Source organism: Rhipicephalus microplus, chromosome X (assembly GCF_043290135.1).
Source record: "Rhipicephalus microplus isolate Deutch F79 chromosome X, USDA_Rmic, whole genome shotgun sequence".
NCBI lineage: Eukaryota > Metazoa > Arthropoda > Arachnida > Ixodida > Ixodidae > Rhipicephalus > Rhipicephalus microplus.
In genome coordinates this window covers 243,881,837-243,904,046 of record NC_134710.1, presented here as the reverse complement: position 1 = coordinate 243,904,046, position 22,210 = coordinate 243,881,837, and the positions used below count along the sequence as shown (strand labels likewise).

The 22,210-nt window shown below is 43.9% G+C and overlaps 1 protein-coding gene across 3 annotated transcripts in view; it reads left to right on the top strand.

Moving 5' to 3' along the window:
- LOC119184061 (serine/threonine-protein kinase haspin) overlaps positions 1-22,210 on the top strand; it is a 168,763-nt gene that overhangs the window by 94,493 nt on the left and 52,060 nt on the right. For all 3 annotated transcript variants that reach the window (XM_075878884.1, XM_075878882.1, XM_075878883.1), the window contains 3 exons: positions 4,553-4,615; positions 6,869-6,960; positions 9,797-9,870. In XM_075878884.1, coding sequence (XP_075734999.1) covers positions 4,553-4,615; positions 6,869-6,960; positions 9,797-9,870 — 229 coding nt within the window. The remainder of the gene's footprint in view (positions 1-4,552; positions 4,616-6,868; positions 6,961-9,796; positions 9,871-22,210) is intronic.

Sequence of the window (22,210 nt, the reverse complement as noted above, 5' to 3'; positions counted from 1 at the left end):
GAAACTTAAAAACTCATCATCATGTGGAGTTGATGGTATCAATGCTAAATTCCTGAAGAACACTGTTGAATACTCCTCTATTATCCTGTCATGCATTTTTTCACAGTCCCTGCAGCATTCTAGCCTTCCGGAAGACTGGCTGGTCGGTAAGATAGTGCCAGTTCACAAATCAGGGCTAACACACAATCCATCAAACTTCCGTCCAATTTCACTGACATCTGTCCCGTGCAAAATACTTGAGCATATCATTTTCACCCACCTTGTTAACTTTCTCGAGTCTAACCAGTTTTTCACACCCTCGCAACACGGTTTCCGCAAGAATTTTTCTTGCGAAACGCAGCTCTTAGTCTTTACAAACGACCTGCATGTCCTACTCGATTCTGGATTCACCATTGACTGTATTTTTTTAGATTATTCTAAGGCATTCGATAAGGTCAGTCATCAGTTACTACTTCTTAAGATGAAACACTTAAACCTAGACCCTAACGTGTTTAACTGGATTCGAGCCTTTCTTTCCAACCGAACACAGTTTGTTTCTGCTAACAATATTGATTCCCCCGTCCAGCCGGTGCTCTCGGGTGTTCCCCAAGGCTCTGTGTTGGGACCCTTACTGTTCTTAATTTTCATGAACGACCTGCCAACTAATGTCTCATCAAAGGTATGCCTATTCGCAGATGACTGTGTAATTTATCGGAAAATAACTAACCAAAATGATGTTACCTCGCTCCAGACGGATTTAAATAACATATTTACCTGGTGTCAATTATGTAACATGGAACTAAACATTTCAAAATGCAAAGCAATGCGTGTGTGCCGCACCTCACTTGCGTATCCAGATTATCATCTCAATGATACCCACCTCGAGTCTGTTTCATTTTACAAATACCTAGGTGTTCATATTTCCAGTAACCTGTCATGGAACCACCATGTGGAGCACATCATCGCCAAGGCTAACCGTTCTCTCGGGTATTTTCGCGGGAACTTCTACATGGCGCCCTCATCCCTTAAGAAACTTCTTTACACTACTTATATTCGTCCATCACTTGAATACGCATCATCCGTCTGGGATCCTGGTGGCACTACACTTACACATGAATTAGAAGCAGTCCAGAATCGTTCAGTTCGCTTCATTTTAGCCAATTATAACCGCAAGGCCAGTGTTACCTTAATGAAGTCCCAGCTCAACCTTCCTGAACTCGCCATTCGGCGTAAAATAGCCCGACTCAGTCTCCTTCATAAACTTTATCATAGCAAAAATCTTCGTGAACAGTTTATTAAACCCCCCTCATTCATATCACCCAGATTGGACCATCTGCAAAAAGTTCATGTTCCCCGCTGCAGAACCGTAACCTATTCGCATGCCTTCATTCCAAGAACCACATCCGAATGGAATCTACTACCACAATCAGCTACGGCTATTACCGATACATCACGTTTTAGGGCCTTTTTGCAAAACATGTTTTGCGATGTTTGATTTTGCTTCGTGTTATATATGTCGTGCTTTTTTTTTTTTATTAAAATCGTTGTCATGTATTCCCGCTGCTACATTTAATTCTTTGTTACTGTGTGTTTTTGCCAACCGCTTTGTATTTTCCCTTCTTTTCCTTTACGTTTTGCCGTTTTGCCGTTTTTTTTAACAAAATCGTTGTAATGTATTACCGCTACTACATTTAATTCTTTGTTACTGTGTGTTTTTGCCAATCGCTTTGTATTTTCCCTTCCTTTCCTTTACGTTTTGCCGTTTGCTGTATTATTTTTTATTGCCACTCCCCTCTGTAATGCCTTCGGGCCCTGAGGGTACCATAAATAAATAAATAAATAAATAAATAAATCCCTTTTTTCTACGCATATGCAGGAAACAATGCGTACTAGTACAGTCATTGGTACAAGGAGCTTCACTTAGAAGGAAACACAGGGTGTAGCACACTGAGGAGGGGGGAGTGTGGGGGCAACGACCCCACCTCTGCTGTACACATGGCTACGACTTCCACTGAATGATCGATAAGTGAAAAGCTACGCGTTGCTCTTGGGAAAGAACACTCGTAAATACCAAAGCCAGCTCGTCCAATTGTGATTGTTAGCACTTTCGTGTTGGAAATACTTCCCTGTCGTGTATATACTTCTGCTACGTCTGCTGCCCATATTACCGATTACCTCTAAAATGCACAATTCAATTGTGTATGCATGCCAGTGCAAAAAAAGGCAACTGGCTCACGCACAAAACACTTGCCACTTATTATTACCGAGGCCTTGCGAGCCACCATCTAGCTCGCACCCAATTCCCTGCAGGTTCTTTTTCATTCGTTGCATTATTACTTTTTCCAGCTTTGGCGTCACAACTGAACAATTGCTCCGAAGGGCGAGTAATAAACGATCCTATCAGTACTTACGATCATGACGTTCAGGACATAATAGCCCCTTCTGGACATGAATCTCGCCGTGTCGGCCAGTCTGAATCCCTCTGGCTTGCGAATGGTGACCAACGTGCCATCGGCACACGCCAGCACCCCTGGGATGCAACCGCGTAGCACAAACTCCACCTTTGCCTCATCCTTAGCAGCTGTTGTCAGTAGGAAGTCCGCCACCTTTTTTCTAGCAGCCACGGTAATGATCGCCTCCGTCACCTCGTGGATGGTGTTGCTCACCGCCGGCTGAGACATGCCGATGTGTTCCTCGCGACCAATGCTCTTCTGGAAGCTACCGGTGGCGAAAAATCGCAGCGCGCACAACACCTTTCTCTCTGGTGAGAGGCCACTGGCTCACTGGCATCCGATGATAGGGTCAAGTTCGTCGCACAAGCTACGCACTGTTCGTTTGGACAGACGAAAACATTGCCGGAACTCTTCTTCGCTGAACTCTTCAAATGCATCTTTTACCTCGTGTCGTCGCCTCTGCTCGGTTAAAGCTACCGCACAGGCAAGACGAAGTACCGTGTCAGTGGGAAACGCCATGTTGTCTAAGTTCCCCGGTGCCGAAAAGTCGCGCATTTTTTCCATTTCAATCCAATCCAGGCCACCTTGCAGCCATTTCAATCCATCCGGTTGCTTTCGAACAGTCTCTCCGGCCGTTCCATCGCCTTTCTCCGAAAACCGAAAAAAAAAAGTCACGTGACATCCCAGTACACGTCACTCATAACGTCACAGCATTCGTCACAGCTTGTATGGGCCAATCGCGTGCGACTCAATGGAAGAGACCGCCTTTGTCCGGATTTGGAACTTTTACATAATTGCGCCACTAGTGGTTACGGTGCTCGACATCTAATGCGCAGGTGGCCGAATCGGATCTCTGCCGCTGCGGCCACATTTATTGTGGAGGCTAAAATGCTTGAGGCTATGTATCTAGATTTAGGTGCGTGTTAAAGAATGCCAGGCAGTCAAAATTTTTGTAGTCCTTCACTATGACATCTCTCATAATCAAATTGTGGTTTTGAGACGTTAAACCTCAGATTGTGATGGGCTGTGTCCAACATATCAGTACATGTTTTTTGTGGCACTTTATGTTTGTAATAATATTATAATTATGATTTACTTATTTCCTTGAAGCAGAACGAGATAAATTCTCCTAATTGTTGGTTGGAATATACTTATGCAGTTTAATTTGAATTGTTCATCAGAATGTCTCCACAGTGCCACCTATTCGGTTCAAAACTAAACTTTGCCTTTTTCTACTACCTTGCGCTGACTCTTGAGGTGCTTCTACGTGGCAGCGATACCCGGTTGGCTACTGCACTTTGCAGCCTGCTTAGATGTGATGCGATTCTTCCTAAATGCATGTTCTCGATGAATAAAACCGAGAAACGTACAAAATATGCAGAAAAATCTTAAAGAACAGGTTTTTGCGTAGCTTAAGGGAGACAGACAAGCAGTTTGATATGGCTGGCAATTAAAAGATATGAGTCATTCAAGCACAAACTTGCTGCAGCAATCCTGGAGTCTGTTCTCTGCTCGCTTGTAATAGACTGTGCAAACAATGCAAGTGCTGTAACATATACGAAAAAGTAAAGGTAATCATGATCAATTATTGCTAACGCTACACAGCTCGAACCGTACTGCATGGATTGGAGCCAGATCAATTACATCAGCAGTTGTGGTGGTGTTCGTCAAAGCCTGATTTTGGTTCTAATATTGCCTATTCTCAATTAAAAATTGTAATACACACCACAATTGTATGCATATGTCTTGGTTAGCTATAATGTAAGGTTGCTCATCAACGCACACATATGTCAACTAACGCTTCTAGTGATCACACATCAGTGCACAGCGTGGCACGCATTCGGCTTCGATAAAACTGATGTCTATAACTGATGTCGAGATAACGTAAGTGCCGACATTATCTCGGGGCACACCCTGCACTTTAGGGGCAGTACTGGACATGTACGATAAGCCCGCGAATTGCACACATTACTCGGTGTATATAGTAATACGTTCATCTACTTTGTAACGCTTCGCCCAAAGCCAAACAGTGCGGTACATAATGCTGATGGCTTCGCATGACATCGACTCTCACAATGCGGGGAATGGGCTGGCAATTTTTTTCTTCTATCTTTTCGCAGAGAGCTAAGCAACTTGCGCCTTGGTCAGATGAACCAGACGTCAACTTTCATCAAGCTGAAGAGGTGAGTACCTTATGGAAAGGCGAGGCAACGTTCGTGAGCTCACGCAATGTACATTGTAATAATTATTGGCACCCTCGTCTGGTCCTTTCAGAGCATTTTTGGTACTTTGAAGGTTACACGTAAATGGCAAAAAGCACCTAGAGTAATCAGTGCGATACATCATCTAGAAACACTGTTATAAGGCTGCTTAGGCTTACTCTCTCAGAACGTTGAAGCTGCTGAAATAACCGCTTTCAGACACAGTCACCACGCTCTCAAACGACAACTGGAGTCTACCATGAGTTTTATTTGTATTTTTCATTAGTTTTCGAATGGACCATGTGTCACATAGGTCCCGTTGATTCGGGAGGCGATCGCCGGGCTAATTCCAAGGGTCGAAGTATCGGCCCTCCCAACCGCACCACGAAAGCGTGGACAATTTAGAAGTGGTCCTATTTGGCGCGCCAGCGGACGCCGGCTGTGGCCCAAAGAACAAGTCAGAGCCGAGAGTTGATAAACAAACGAAATTATATTCTCAATAATGGCAGATCAAAACAACAAGTATGCACCCTCCACAATAGTTGAGTGCAATATGTCACCAAACAAACAACGTACTACACAGTACAATCAGCCACACTCGAAACAACGGACACAGACAACAATACGCACTACAATGCAGTCGCATGCATTGAACAACCAAGACACCTAAAGAGATAGAAAACCTATTCAGTCCAAAGTTCTTGGAACAAAAGTCTGGATGATACTCTTCCGAGAATCACTCACTCAAAGTCAAGCGATGTTGTCGTTCCGCAGCCCCCGAAATTTCTCTTCCAGGGAACCTCGCCGAAGTTTCTCTTCCAGGAAACCTTGCGTCTTCAATTGGCCACTCTCCAAGCTTCAAACTTCTTCGCCGGAAACACGTCGGCTTCACACACGCAGCTGTTGCCACGCGTCTTCGCTCGATCGCGGTAAACACACACTCTTGCCTGTAGCTCAAGTCGTCACCCCTCAGGTGGAAAGTATCTTCTTCTCCTGCTTTGTATGTACGGACAAAACCTTCGCCGACTACACGGCGGAATCCCTACGCGCTCTGGCGCTGACTTCCGTCTTCTCCTGATCTCTCATCTCCGCTGCTCGGTTAAATACCTTCCGCGCGCGATTCCAGAAAATTCTCATTCTTTCGTCGGCGCGATGCGCAGCGAAGGCTGGGGAGAAGGTCGAGACGATACGAGGGCCGTCCGCGACGGATGACTCAACCTGGCATCACCACGCCTCTTTCCATCTAGAAAGTTCGAGTGCTTGCTCGGCTGCCGTTGTGCGGTGAGGAGGTTCGTCGGCGAATCTACGCTTCCGAGGGAGAGAGTCGCGCCCGGGAAGTCTGGATGTTTGTTTCTTTTTTTTTTTAATCGTTGACCTCGCGGCGTCACTCCGGCGTTTCGTCGCGAGGAGTTGGCGGCGCGCCCTTTTTGAGCGCTCGTTCTGTGACACCATGTACAATTGTAAGTCACGATTGTGGTGTAATTGGTCGCATTGAACATTGAGTGGAAGAAAAAAGCAGAAATCAAATGAGAGAGAATATTTACAAAAAATATCACCCAGCCCTCAAGATCATTTTAAAGCAAATTTTCAGAATGACCTGTTTTTTTTCGTAACAATATCATTGTTCAGAAATACGTCAGTTCTGGCCATATGTTTTGTTTGAACTGACAGAGTGAGGATCTCTGCGGTTTACGGCTATGCCGCCAAGAATGTTGAGGGGAGAAGTCGTGGTGTTACTTTTAGTTTGCGTGACTCACTCTTATTGAGCTGAATGATTTTACATCCCAGCTTTATTTCTGTGTGGTCTATGTGCCATATATTTCAGAAAAGTCTGACTGAGCTGTGCATTATCTTTTACCGTCGAAGAGCTTATAAAAAAGCCGGGACACAAGTACGCAATATATATTACTTGTCAATCATGTGCATGATTATTGGCTCATATAAGCGTACGTCGACAAAATCGCTGAATTATGTTCCTTTCATGACCATCTTAATGATTAACTGTATCTTCACGTCTTTATATTACTTATGAAGATGCTACAAAACTCAGCCAACCGATTGTTGAAACAAACTACACTAAAGAGCTCTGGCCTTACAAATCACGAGAAAAGGGGTAAATAGAACAGAGTTCTTCCATTATACTGTATTGTTGTCTGATTATTGAGTACGATATCTTTTACCCGCACACTACTTCTAGGTATATCAGCACCATTCTGAAGTTGTCATTTCTTGCAGAATGTACTTCGTTCAAGGGACTTACCATCCAGTCTTGGCTAAAAGCTGGACAGAGTATGATTTCCAGTGGTGCTCAGAAAACTGTGACCCCTGTAAGTGGCTAAAGTTTCTCTTCAATTATGTTCATTGTGTGAGAAATTATCGCCTTTGTGTTAAATATCACCAGCTGTAGACCAATCATTATTAAGCAGACAATGTAGAGTTACGACCAATAAAAAAAGATTCGAAATGCGTATCGGGGAAGATGCAAGTTTGTAGGCACTTTTTCCGCACGCACGGGCGTTTTCAGGTGCAAGGACATTTACATAATCATGTGCGTGCAGTCGCTAATGATTAGACACACGAGTACTGAGTCAGCAGTGAGCTTAGAGGGATTATCGCAAACTCCTTGGAAGTGCAACAGTGGCAGTACCACATGAATATGACTTCCTACTTCTTCGAAAGCAAGACACTTACATGTAAAACTCATTGAAGTAAAATATCAGACGTACTTCCATAACATCACGCACATAAAGAAAATAATTCGCCGATCTCACGTACAGTGAGAATGGACAATATGCGAAGCGCGGATCAGGAAGGTTGATATTTCACTTTAAATCAGCACAACGTTATGAGCTGGATGTTATGCTGTATATGACTTCCATATCAAGATTATCATGTTTAGACGTGTTGTTTACCTTTGTAGTCTATTCACATCACATCATGCCAAATTTGGTAAATGTATAGCTAGCATAACGACTCCGAGCGTGCTAAGTGCAGCATGTAGTGATGTTTTACATGACACCATGTCATGATTGTCATGTTTGCACAACTCATATATCTTCGTCATTCATTGACGTCATGTAACACCGACCTTGATATTTTTAAGCTAGTGGAATGGCTGCCAGCACTCTATGAGCGTAGCGTGTAGTCATGTTTCACATGACACGCAAGTCATGATAATGTTTCGTCGTGTCATTCACCGTCGTACGTCAGCGTCACGTAATGCCAAATTTGCTACAAGTGAAGCTAGTGAAATGGCTGTAAATGGACTGTGAGCGTAGCATGTGTAGTCAAGTTTTACATGACACGCATATTTTGAGTATCATGTTTAGACGTGTCATTTACCTTCGTCATCTATTCCTGCCATGAAGCACCAAAGTTAGTATACGTGGAGCCAGCAAAATAGCTGCGAGCACACTATGAACTTAGCATGTAGTCATGTTTCACAAGACAGGCATGTCATGACTATTATGTTTTCACCAGTCATTCACCTTCGTCATTCATTGACATCACGTAACACCGAATTTGGTATATGTGAAGCTAGCGAAACGACCGCAAGTGCATTACGAACATGGCTTGTAGTCACGTTCTTACACGACACGCTTCTTATAATTATCATGTTTGCACCAGTCATATACCTTCGTCATCCAATCACGTTTCGTTATACTAAATTTAGAGTCTGTTAGGGTCTGTCATTTATGTTCGTCATGTAGTCATGTGATACCATAGCAGTTTTGCAATATATTATGTGAATGAAACCACCGCAAGAGCAACAAGGCTATGAAATGTAAATCATGACATTCTTGACATATCATAATTTTCATGTTATGACTAGTGGATTATGTTTATCATACAGTCATGTTATGTCATACCAATTTCGGTATGGATACCATGATCGAGATGGCCAGAAGAGCTAAAAGTCATAGGTGGCTACATGGGTGGGTGGATAGGTGGGTGGATGAATGGATGGATGGATGGGTTTGGGCTCTAAGTCATTGTAGTTTGCTAAGAAATGCTTCGAAATTGATAAACCGAGCAAGCAGGTGCAATCAGTTCCACGAACAAAGTATGAGGAGAGATTGATGAAAGGTAAGAACTGTTTCTGTAGGGCTTGTAGGAAGCATGGCTCAGCGTCTGCAAGAATGTGATTTAGGCAGGAAGGATGTCAATTGGACAGGAGATGGAATAAGAGCGGCAGCCACAGGCGAGGGCTTTGTCGACGGTCCCTACAGCTGTCTGGCGGGTCCATTGCGCAACAGAAGCAAGAAACTGCCTTCAATACATGACTGCGGTTTTAAATAAGGGACAGGACGTCCCTCTGTGTAGCCGCCTGTATAAACCCTGGCGACAGTGAGGTGATTAAGGCTGTCATCGGAGTTTGAAGCACGTTTGAAGCATGATAGTGCATTAAGCAACAAATGCCACCTTAGAGAAATGGAGAATGTGCATTTTTTTCTCGGCATCATATCTGCCCACTCATTGTGCAAATGCGTTTCCAATATTGCACTACGGGGTCTTTTGCACCAAGAAAGTGTCTTTAGATATTGAGGAGCACAGTACACAATAGAATTTACTGTAAAGTTTTGTTTGGTCAGGGGGTGGGGAGGGTGGTAATGAGACAGTAATTTTTTTCCCTTATGTTTCCTTCATTGAACTACTTCTTTCATAGTGAACCCCTGGTGGTCAAAATTTCCGGAGCCCTCCACTGTGACATCTTTCATAATCATATGGTGGTTTTGGGACGTTAAACCCCGCATATCAATCATCAATCAATCAATTCCTCCATAGCTGAAATAGAACTTATGACCTTGAAAGAAGTGGTGAAAAAACTTGTCACAAAGTTGACGCAGTGAACGGTAGCGTTAAGTAAGCATGCTCAATTGCCCTGCAAACAATTGATTTGCAGAATGCCGAAATATTGAAGAAAAACAATGATATGGAAAAAGTATCATTTTTAAGACTTCTAAAATACTCATAACGTTTGCTGCCATGAATCTTTCATATTTCTCTGAAAATTTCCACACTGTAGCTTCTAATACTGTCATATCTGATTTTTCTTTTTTATTGCAAATATATTGGCCACATATCTCTCACATGTGTACACATGGAATATTAGGCATGTTTTTGGCAACTATATTTATTACCGGTTCCTTGTTTTTGTTTCAGCAAACTTTGCGGAAATGCAGTTTTACGTGCTTCTCGAGTTCGAGAACGGCGGCAAAACACTGGAGCGCTTCAAGGTATTGGGCGTGGTTCACTTACGCTTATCCCCCTTTATAACCACACATCATTTGTCAATCGCATGACATTGCGCGCGTTGCAGGTGGCTTGAAACAAGTGTGTAAATTAGAGACTTTGCGCGTACGTGCACAGGCGCACAATTTTCGATGCAGGGCGGAAGGTGCCGCATATTTGATGATGGCAGCACATTCATTTGGTCTACTCGGAAATGGCCCATTCTTTAAAAGCACGAAAAAAAACATAGGGACTAGGAAGAGATACTTGCAGTGCACTTTCAAACAAGTAATTTTCTTACCGAAAACTTAGACTTCTTATCTGAACAGAACTGTGCAAGGTACCTGAATGTTATGCCTTCCTGTATTCATTCCTCGCAGCACAAGAGCAGTCATCATCATTATTGAGCCTCCTCACGAGCTGACGTTTGGCCTTGTGGCAGCGCCGCCTCACCCTTGTCTTTTTCTTCTTGAGTTTCATGCCACGTCTTGCCTTTCATATGGCAAGACGTGTTTTTTGCTATATGTGAGCCGCCCGCAGCAGTAAGGCTCAGAAGTACCCCACATGATCTCAACAACTCGGGACCTTTGACGACGGCCACATCATCGACGTTAGGAGCCGCAACACTTCGGAAGACGGCACCTGCAATCTTGGCGAGATACATCGACTGTGGGCGGCCGAATGGAACGATATCTCAGACGAAGCCACAGCCTGCGGTCCCAACTGAATGTCCTGTGGTCTGAGGCGGAATACCACTTGCGAGAAAATCAAGCCGTCATGGCAGCAGCAGTAAGTGTATTCCTCGGGCGAATAAGCTCATTTTATGGTCAGATAGAGAAAGTGGTTGAAGCAATTTTTAAAGAGACACCAGACCACCTGTTGGACAGCGAGACGTTAGACGCTGGAGAATACCGCGACGAGGTTGTTACTATCACAGCGGATCCACCGGTCAAGCTGAATGAATGTCTGGCTCCTCCAGCCTCACTCCTTACGAACGTTCATCCGTTATTATCTGGGAAAAGCAAGCTTCCCCAACTAGAACTCGTAAAATTTGAAGGTAACCGCAGACTATGGCCGAGATTTTGTACGCAGTTTACATCAGCAGTCCACAACAAGAGCGAGTTAAGCACAGCTGACAAGTTCAACTACTTGAACAATTTGGCTACCGGAGTGGCTGCGTAGGCTATATTGGGATTACAAGCTACCGAAAGGCGCTATAAAGACGCTATTGAAATCTAAAAGTAGCGTTTCGGAGATGAACAGATCATTGTGCACGATCATTTGCAAGGTTTGCTAGATATAAAGCTGGTGTCGTCGTCAGCAGATGTTCGTAAGCTGAGGCAACTTTATGACAAGGTACAGGCTCATAATTGAAGCCTCAAGGCGCTTGGCACAAACTCGACAACTTATTGCTCTATGCTTTGGGAAATCCTGCTAAGAGTTCTACCGACGCACATGGTGCTGCGTTTCCACGAGATGCACAAGGCATCCTCGTTGGCTGCATCCTGTTCGAATACGCAAGGCAATTCAAACCATGTAACGGCTCCAGAAGATAACGATCTCCGAATGCTTCTGGAATTCTTCGAACTTCAACTCGCTTGTTGGGAAGCTGTTGCTGAAAAAGACGTAACAGAAACTCGGGAGGACTAAAACCCAGTCATCCACGTAACATTTCTAAGACAGCTGCTCTACAAAGCTCAACAAAAAGTCCACAACAATGCCTTTTCTGCCGGTCTGAAAAGCATTCTACCGAAGTTTGTGATACGAAGCATATAGACATCTCAAACAAAAGGGAGATGCTCATCAAAGCGGGACGATGCTTTTGTTGCCTAAAGCAGGGCCACATGGCAAAATATTGCAGAAGCCTGTTAAAATGTGGCAAGTGCACAAGAAGGCACGCAACATCTGTTTGCGCATCTGACAACATCAAAAACGACAAGGTGATATCTGCATCGATCAATCTGGTGTCCAAGCAGGCAAGGTCAGTCCTAATGCTGCAGAGTGTGACAGCCACCGTATTGGGTGCCAAATCATCCGGTCGCTACCGAGTCCTTTTTGATGGGGGAAGTCAGCGGAGCTTCATTACAACCAAAGCTTATGGAAGACTTGGATGGGAACTAATAGAAGAGGAAACGTTGGCGATCGGTGTGTTCGGGGGTGATAGCATACGGAAAACCATGAAGAAGGTACGTGTATCGATTCTCCCTGCGAACCAGAAGTTTCCTATTTGAATAGAGGCACTGGTGTTGGACCCGATTTGCACTGAATGCATTCCCGTACCAGAAGAAAACGTTATAGGAGAAATGAACAAGATGCACTTAGATATGCGAGCTCTCTCTTTACAAGGAGTAGAAAACAGATTGCGGTCCTTATTGAATCAGACTAATATTGGGATATAGTAACTGGTACCGTGCAGCCTGTGTTTGAAAAGTTGAAAGCTGTCAAGACAAAACTGGGATGGGCTGTGTAAGGACCATTGTCTACTGCAGACGATGTTACAGTGTGCCAGTATTACAGTCCTACAATCTGCGTTGACCGAGCAAGATATTTCGAAACTTTTGACTGGTTTCTTGAATCTAGAAAGCCCCGGTATCTAGGCCGAAAATGAAGGAACGATGGTCACTGAATCGGTGCTGGCAAATTTTCAGAACATCAATAAGAAAAACAATCGATATTAAGTGGCACTACCCTGGAAGAAAAGGTTTGCTCTGAGTGAGAACTACGCAGTTGCACTCAAACATCTGCACAGATTGATGAAGCAGCTTAACAAAGACAGTGAGCTCTTGAAACAATACGATGCAACTATTCGAACGCACTTCGAAGAAGGATATGCTGAAAAAGTACCTACAAAAGAATGCCAACCATTTGGACCCTAGTTTTATATGCCACACCTAGCCGTCATACGTGAGGACCGATCTACTACGAAGGCACGCATCGTGTTCCACTCTTCGTCTCTCAAATCCGGGATGAAGTCCTTAAATCACAAGAAAATGGCCCAAATCTAAATCCCGACGTAGTGACGCTACTGCTTCATTTCCGACGCAACAAGATGGCAATTAATGCTGATGTGGAGAAAGCGTTCCTTCAAATTGGCCTGCAAGAACACGACAGAGATGCACTTCACTTCTTGTGGTTCAAAACTTCACCTCAACTGGACCCCACTGTCGGAAATAGAAGTTTGGAGAATGACGAGAGTGCCCTTTAGAGCTATTTTAAGTCCTTTCCTATTGACTGCTACCTTAAAGCACCACTTCAGGTCTGAAGAAAATCGCCTTCCTTCGACAGCCCGGCTATTGCAAGACTTCATATATATGAACGATCTTCTTATTGGCACTGACACCATTGAACAAGCTACTCCAATGTATAAAGAGATAATTGAAATCTTCAAAGATGCTTCGATGAACATTCGTAAATGGACCAGCAACGACCCCGTTTTGTCTGCCGTCTTCGTACAGGAAATCACTTCTTCCGAAAAATTACTTTGCTCACTTTCTGGACCTCTGAAAGTCCAGGGAGTTTATTGGAACAAGCAGACGGATACCTTTTCGTTTAGGCCCTAGGATATTCTAAAGATTATGGAGGAGCATCGAATTACCAAATGCTTTTTGCTCCAGGCTGTTGCAAGCATCTACAATCCTTTGGGGTTTCTGTCACCCTTTCTAGTAAGGGCAAAGATCTTCCTGCAAGATCTCTGGAGGAAAAACCTCAGCTGGGATGACACCATGCCAATGAAGCTGTCAGCTGTCTGGAAAAAGTGGAGTAAGGAGGTAGCCATGCTACATGAGATCAGTATTCCCAGCTTCCTCACAGCGGACAGCAAAACTGCTTATCAAGCAGCAGAACTGCACATTTTTTCCAACGCAAGTGAGTCAGCATATGATGCTTTAGCCTACCTTCGTACCATCGACTCAAGTGGTAGCGTCCACACTATACGTTAATGGCAAAGACAGGAGTTGCACTGTTAAAGACGGTCACCTTGGCAAGGCTGGAATTGATGTCAGCTTTGCTCGCAGCCCGCTTATATGTCTACATTATCAAGAACAGCGACCTGGGCATTGGTGAAGTAAAATTTTGGTCCGATTTCCAGATTATCCTTCGCTGGTTTTTTAAGGACCCCGTTTCTTGAAAGGCATTTGTACGGAACAGGACGCAGAAAATCAGAAATTTGACAAAATATTCTCGATGACGATTTTGTCCTGGAAAAGAAAACCCTGCAGAAATTCTCACTCGAGGCTTGACTGTACACAAACTGAGTAGATCACAGTTGTGGTGGTATGGGACCGGGTGGCTTGCCATGTCTCATAAATTCTGGCCTGAATTCGGAGGGAGACTTGACCTCGAAAACGGAAAACTCGAGGCAGCTGAGACGGGGCCAGAAATCACTATCCACGCTGTTAACACGAGAACATCGATGCCAACGCTGATTGATAACCAACGATTCAGCAGCCTCACAAAACTTGTAACAGTAACGGCATGGGTTTTCCGTTATGTTAAAAAGTCGAAGAAGGAAAGTGATAAGTTCGAGGAGCTGTCTGCTGAAGAAATTGAACAGGCGGAGTGCTTCTTGATTTGCGTTAGAACAGAGAGCTCACTTTGGTAACGAAGGCAACTGCATCGCGAACAAGAATCCGATTTCTTCCCAAAGTCCAGTTGGACAATTGAGATTGTTCCTGCACAACAATGGGCTGCTTCAGGTACAAGGAGAAGTTCAGATGACGGACAACTCGTACGGTTCTCACCATCCAATCCTCCTACCGAAAAACTCTCACCTCATTACATTAATCATCAATTATGCTTACAAAAAAGTCTTCCACGGAAAACTACGAGACACACTGACTCAAATCAGGGAATAATACTGGATTCCACAATTACGACAGCTGGTGAAAAAAAACAATGCGAAGTGTGTCATCTGCCAACGCCTACACTCTAAACCAGTTGAGCAAGTTTCACCTTGTATGCCTCAGAATCGTTATAATCAAACCTCTTCGTTTCTTGTAAGTGGAGTAGATTTAGCGGGTCCACTTTACATCAAAGGGCATCTTCACCAGCACTCTTACATCACTCTTTTTACTTGTGCTGTAAGAAGTGCTGTTCACTTGGAGCTTGTTGAAGATTTGATCAAGGTGAATTTCCTTTTTGCACTTCAGAGATTCGTATCACGTTGAGGCCTCTGTCACACAATGTACAGCGACAATGCCCAAACCTTTGTCAAAAGGTCCAAAGATCTACTGAAGCTCTGGCGAACAATTCAGCATCTCCATGTACTTGCATTTTTCTCTTTCTCGAAGACGCAGTGAAAATTCATTTGCCCGAGTGCTCCTCGGTGTGGCGGATTTTACGAGAGACTCAAATGTTCTGCGAAGACCTACTTGAAGAAGATGCTTGGTCGACGTTTGGTAAATCAGGGTTGGTTTTTTTACTAACGTAAGTGGAAGTAGTAATAAATTCTTGGCCTTTAACATATGTGTACAATGACGTGGATGAGCCGTATCTTTTATCTCCAGCAGATTTTCTCATTGGAAGAAGACTGACAACGCTACCATCTTACGACCTCAAAATCAAAACCGAGTCGACCAATGATCAACTGAAGAAACGTTGGAGCAAGAGAGAAGAGGGTTTGCAAACTTTCTGGTCTCGTTGGTTAAAGAAGTACCTCAATGAACTTAGGAATTACACATTCAACCAAGCAAAAAGAAATCACATATTGAAGAAAGGCAATGTAGTTCTACTTGGAGAAAAACATCGTCCAAGGCAACTGTGGAGCTTGGTTCGAATAGAAGAACTTATCTGTGGACGGGACAGCATCGTAAAGACTGGCTTTCTACGCTTGCCCGACGGCACTGTTGTGAAGCGTCCTGTGCAGCTGCTGTACCCATTGGAAGCCACCTAGCGTCAACTGTCGGCGCGGGAGACTGTTGCGACTACCTTTATTCCTGCCTCGCAGCAGAAGAGCAGTCATCATTATTATTGAGCCTCCTCACGAGCTGACGCTTGGCCTCATGGCAGTGCCAGCTCACCCCTGTCTTTTTTTTTCTTTTTGAGTCCCATTAAAGCCTTTTATCTGGCAAGACATGTTTTTTTTTTTTGCTCTATGTGAGACGTGCCGCAGCAGTAAGGCTCGGAGGTCCAACACTGAACACATTAGCACACATGATGAAACACGTAACGTTGCTAAACTGTGGCAGTAAAGCGGGAAGTAGCAACATTTCGTCTGATATGCAAATGAAAATGTGAATTATGCACTTATGTGTGTGCAGTAAAATGAAAAATGCTTCTACGATTATACAAGTTGTTTGGTTGTAATGTCTGAAGAGATGTCTCAGTGGGATAAATGATGAACAAGGAGGTTGTTACATTCACACTCGTCGTAGTGAAGGGCGAGGCGGGTGTGCTGGGCCGTCCTTTCAAACGAGTCATGTGTTCCTTTCTTCTTTTATTCCCACTTACCTGTGTTAACTATGGCGTGCTCTTGTCTTCAATTACTTTGTGCCCTTCAGTTTGGACAATATAGGTCGGAGGTTTAAGTTAATAAAACTTTTCGTTGAAAGCACCTCTCCTTTATCTCTTCTCAGTCTCTGTGTCAGTGTTGCCAACTGCCTGGTTCAAAATACCCTACATGAATGTCAAAATTACCCTATAATACCCTGCAGAAGTATTTTTTATTACCACACATTTTAGCCTGTGCCTAAAATAGCACAATTTATTTATATTATGCAGACTGTGCTTTACTGTACGTCATGTAGGCAAGTACTGGTGGTGAATTTGGCAGCGACTTCAGCTTTACCAGTCAGACTTGTGAATTAGTTTCCAGCGGATGCTAAGGTACTGAAAAGACAGTACATGAGAAGAAAAAGCGTTCGGGTATTTGTATGGAAAAGCCTTCACACGCAGTGTTCAAACAAGCAAAACAAACAAAAATGACTTCCGCATCTTTCCACGGGGGGGAGGGGGGGGGGGTAGCTAGAGCAAATGCGCCGCAGAGGGTTGGCGGGGTGTCGCCTGAATGTTGCGTAATTGGGTTTGGGTTGGGATTGCTTATTGTAATTCCGTCTTTATCATTCCTATTTATTGAATGAAGTGTTGCCATTAACGAGTGGTGGGATACTCATGTACGATCCAGTGCCTACGTGTACAGGGTGGCCAGTGAACGGCTGTGCAGTTCCAGCAGTCGGTTTTTACTAGCAGGCGCTGCGTGCGACGGTCTGGTGAGACGAGAAACGGGGGGGGGGCGAAGCAAACATTCGGCACGACACACAAGGCCGATGCACGATGCGTGACATCGTTCTACAGAGAAATGCTCCGCATTAAACAAATTACGAGGCTCATCACAAAGTGTACGGCTGACCGTGGGTAAGCAAAAATATTGCAAAAAATTGTTGTTGTTTTTCTTTTGGCACAACTGAAAATATGCGGTCTTTTCTGAATCTGCGGCATTTTCTGAAGCTAAGACGCGCGGAAATGAATAGCGATAGATTTTTGACAGCTTTATAGGTAACGATATTTGGTCTGGCAACAAGTGCTTTATCTGCAGAGTCAGTGTTCAGCCGCAGGTAAAAGTACTTTGCGGGCGTTTTTTCACACGTGTTGTTTGCGCGCGTTGTTTGCGGAGTTCCAAAACGAATGCGGCTTAGCCATTAAAAAATAATAGGTAGCTTAGTAGAGGACATGCGAAAGACTGTCTGGGCCACATATTTCCACATGGCATCAATCGATACGTATCCATCCCATGGCCTTTGCCCGAAGAACGCTGATTCGTGGTGCGAATTCTACAAAGCCCAGTTCAGTGGGAACCATACATTCACAAAGAATATCTTCCGCCATCTGCTCTTAGGCTGTTTAGCCACTTTATGAGCAACTTGCTAATCCCGAATCAGTTCCTTTTTTCCTCCATTTGAAAGCTCAAAACCCAAACGAGTCGTTCAACAATCTCGTGTGGAAGCGCGCTCCAAAAAACGTCTTTCTCGGACACCCTAAACTAAAAATATGCAGTCGTGAGACTGTAATCACTTTTAATGATGGCAATATAGCTCGTCTAAATGTGTTGAACTCGTTTGGAATTTCACCGCGTCGCTACATAATACAGGGCCTACGTGCACTTGGCCTGCGTTGACAGTACTTCGCTGACAGGGCTGCGAATCATGCAACAAAGGAGGCCCGCCAAACCAGACGGCTCTACTAGAAAAAAGTGATATTGGTGATGAGTATATGGCTGGTGCCTAATAAAATACCCTAAATTGGCAGTTATTTCGTGGTACTTTTCAGTTGAAGCGTATTTCTTCAACACGATTATCTCAAAGCACGCCTTCTCTGTACTAATTTATCTGTTTCTCGGCAACCACTGTATCTATAAACATAGATTACAGCCAGTGTTTAGTGGACTCGCCAGAGAATATATTCAATCAGAATTATTCCTATTTGATGAAGTATTTTTTAACATTAATTACTGATTAACGAAGGATTAGTAGGTACCTTGAGTAATAAAACTATAAAAAAACATTAGCATTACAAGATACAAGGATATTTCTGTTTCAGTGAGAAGAGGAATGGCATATGATCACAAATATAGTAAAATAATCACTAACTTTTATGATTATAAAGAAAAGGGTACAGAGAGTGGGCCTAAAATAGAAGGTGGGTATAGACTTACCATGGTCCCTAAGTGAAACACCAAGGAGACTCAAAAGACACATTGAATTGCGGCGATGAGAAGCCGGCGCTCAGAAACTTCCGGAAGTACAAGGACGAAGCAAGCTATAATGCATTTTATGATAATTAAGAGGGAAGTGCTTTGAAGTTTGGACAGGTTGGGTTGCCTTAGAACTGGCAGTTATCATCGAGATTAAGGGGAGAAACGGACACGGGGAAAGCAAGTAAAGCACAGAGCTTTTTTATTGAATGTGCAGATATACACTTTGGTGTAGGTACTTTCACACATGCGGCCTTGAACAAACTTAAAAGAGTGAACGGCTAGGTTGCAAAAATAAATAAAGGACGACTGGAGGATTCGTTTAGCAAAAGTTGTCAGAAAAAGGAACAAAAAGCAGAGAAACTAAGGTCAATATGCGATAAGGCACAAAAAGTTGGACACTGTATTAGGAAATGAAGTAATAATAATAATATTAATAGTTTAAGCTTGGTGGAGTGCAGGTCACGACATCGTTTAAAAAGGACTCCTCTCTTCAATCGCATCGACCAAAAAAAAATCCTATGGTCCCTAAAGCATTGAGTAAGACGTCTGGAAAGCGAAAGCCTTTTTTTTATAGTAAACTGTTCTACGCCGGGGGTTTGTGGCGGCTCCACTGACGTATTTTTTTCAGATATGACTTTGAAAAATATATGCTAAAAGAGTTGCAAAGAAAAAAACACAATGGTAAAGTTTTCGTCGTGGAGCGTCTCAGCGCTCCGCGCTAACCCCTAGGCGACAAAGCATACGTTGTCAACATTGCTAAGGGCAAGCTATTTATATATACCGTTTGGTGGTCCTCATAGGTCTGCGAATTTGGCATGTTTATGTAATCAGTAGCGAGTTGGCATGAAAGGCTTGCATTACGCGCTCTATAGATTGCTGCCTCTAGCAGTTTGACGAGTGCCGCTTCAGTGGAGCATGTTTCTTTCGCGCGCACACTTATGAAACAGATTTCGGGAGAACACCGAGGTTTCGCTTCCGCGGCATTATTGATGAAAGGAGCACGCTGCTCATACATGAAGAAGTAAGAATTGTGGTGGCAGTTGTTGGCGCTTATTCTGTGTACACCTGCGCGTTTGTTTCGTGCTTCTTTTTATGTGAAGTGTCGAGCTGGGACAGTTGTTGGTTTGCGCACGTACTGTGTATTCGAATTTTGTGCGTGCTTTCTGCTTGAGGTGCACATTTCAAGTTTCGAGTTGTTTGTCGTTCTTCGAATGACATTGAGATTTGTAGCTGTTACACTCATTTTCTTGCCCTTGTGTCGAAACAATGCATAATAAATGCACAACTGCTTCTGTGAAGACTCATTCTACTTTCGTTTAATCCCGATTCCTAAAAAGAGAGATCAGCTACATTTTTTCCCTTCCCCCCTTCAAAAGAACCTTGCATGTAGTGTGTTTTGGAATTGCCTCTGATGTCGGAAACATTGCAACATTTTTTCAACTCGCATGCGTCCGAGATTGGCCCACTTGTGACAAAGTCACCATATTGTGGAATGACGTCATGATTTCACGCCATATTCTGATGTCATAGTGATGCCACTGTGGCATAATAATGTACGTCAGACGTTATTCTAGCCATTTGTGACTTCATAAAGTGACATCATTAAACGACAATGAGTTCTTGCTTCACACATGTTGATCTTTATGGTCACTTATCTTATTTGATAAGACATCCAGGTTTTTCGCCCTAACTAGATTGAACCGGTGCCACAAAGTGCAAGAGTATTCCGAGCACTGAATGCATGTGCAATGGTCGAAAAACAAGAACCATCCACAAGAAGAAACGAGAATGCTAGGGAAAAGTGTTTGGCAATGTTCTTCGTCTCTGCCCTCCTATGGTGATTTGTTAATCAAGGTAACTATTTTATCAAAGAAACAATAATTTTCCGGTGGAGTGATAAAAAAACATTTATTACAGAGAAAAAAATGTAATGAGGCTTAGAAACAAGTGGGTGGGGCCCCTATTTTAGGGTTCCACTGGCCTCAGCAGCCTTCCACGCCTGGTCCAGGAGCGCCACTTGGGCGTCCTTTTCCTCGCTGGTGAGCAAGGTCTCCCACTGCTCCATCGTGAATTCTTTCACCGAAATTCGAGGTGCTGGCCTTAATTTACATTGCCATGTAATGTGAGCAAGTGTTCGCTGTCCTCCACACCAGAGGCAAGAACTCGCGTATGCGGTTGCATGCATCGCATGTTTTAAACGCAGGTGCGGATATGTATTTGTCTTCAGGCTGCTCGACTCATGCGCTTATTTTACACTCAGCCGAGAATGGGGTGATGAGTATCGCCGTCGTTGTCAACGCTGGTGTTCTAAGATATCTCGAGGGGTGTGGGGAGTCTGGAGTAGCAAACGGGTATCTGGACGAGAAACGTTTGCTCGGTGAGTAATAGCTCGAGCTGCACTGTCTGCTCTATCGTTACCCGTTTCCGCTACATGTCCGGGGCACCATATGATGCAGTGTTCCTGGTTTTGTGTTGCACCTCGGTGGCGGGCAACGCACGCAGGTACACGGTCATTAGTGAAATATCGGCAGAATATTTGAGAGTTCGGGAAGATATAAAGTTGCTGTTCTATAACGTCTTTGATTTTGATGCGAGTGCTACTGCGACTGCTTCCGCCGTGTCCGCTGAGTTCATCTTATGCGAAGCACAGGTGAATAAATCCAGGCTGCTGATAGCTTTGGCAATGTAACAAAGAAATGTGTTGCGTCGACCATCTACATTTTTCGGTGATTGATGCAGACAGAAAAGTAGAAGTTACCGTACATATGTAAGAAAACTGTATTACCGCCCTACTACGCCATGCTGGCAGAAAAGTCTAAAACCTACACTGCAAGAAGGGTAACTCCTTGCTGTTGGCAACCCTTCCCTGTGTTTTTTGCGCGCTTTCTATTGCTGTGCATATGATAGCGATGCCTGGCACAACGCACTGAAAATTATGTACTGCATAGCTTATAGAAGTGTATCGCGCCACGCAGGCAGAACTGTATAACATAGCCAGGAGTAGTATGGTAAAGTGATGGTGTGGAGCAGGAGAAGGGAGAGAGTGGGTAAAGCCACGTGTTGTATATTCGCGTAAGAGTGGAGGAGATGGATGTGGCAATGAGGAAGAGGAGGGACGAGATTGTGGGGGGGTACATCATTGGACAGCCACGTAAAGCGTGGCATAGGTGCAGCTATAATAATGTAGCCATAATTATGTAGTATATGAGGGTAATGGGGTGGAAAACATTCTGCAAGTACTGTACTCTCAAATTATTACTGGTAGATTGACACTATCTCTCAAGAAGATATAAAACAGCTGCATCTTGCCTGTACTTACCTATGGAACAGAAACCTGGAGGTTTACAAAAAGGGTTCAGCTTAAATTGAGGACCACGAAGTGAGAGGTGGAAAGGGAAATGACAGGTCTAACCTTAAGAGACAAGAAGAGAGCAGAGTGGATCGAGGAACCAACGGGGGTTAGGGATATCATAGTTGAAATCAAGAAAAAGAAACGGACATAAGCAGGGCATGTAGTGCGTAGGCAGGATAACCGTTGGTCACTAAGGATAACTGACTGGACTCCCAGAGAAGATAAACGGGTTAGGGGAGACTGAAAGTTAGGTGGGCAGATGAGATTAAGAAGGGTTTGGGTATAAAGTGGAAGCAACAAGCAC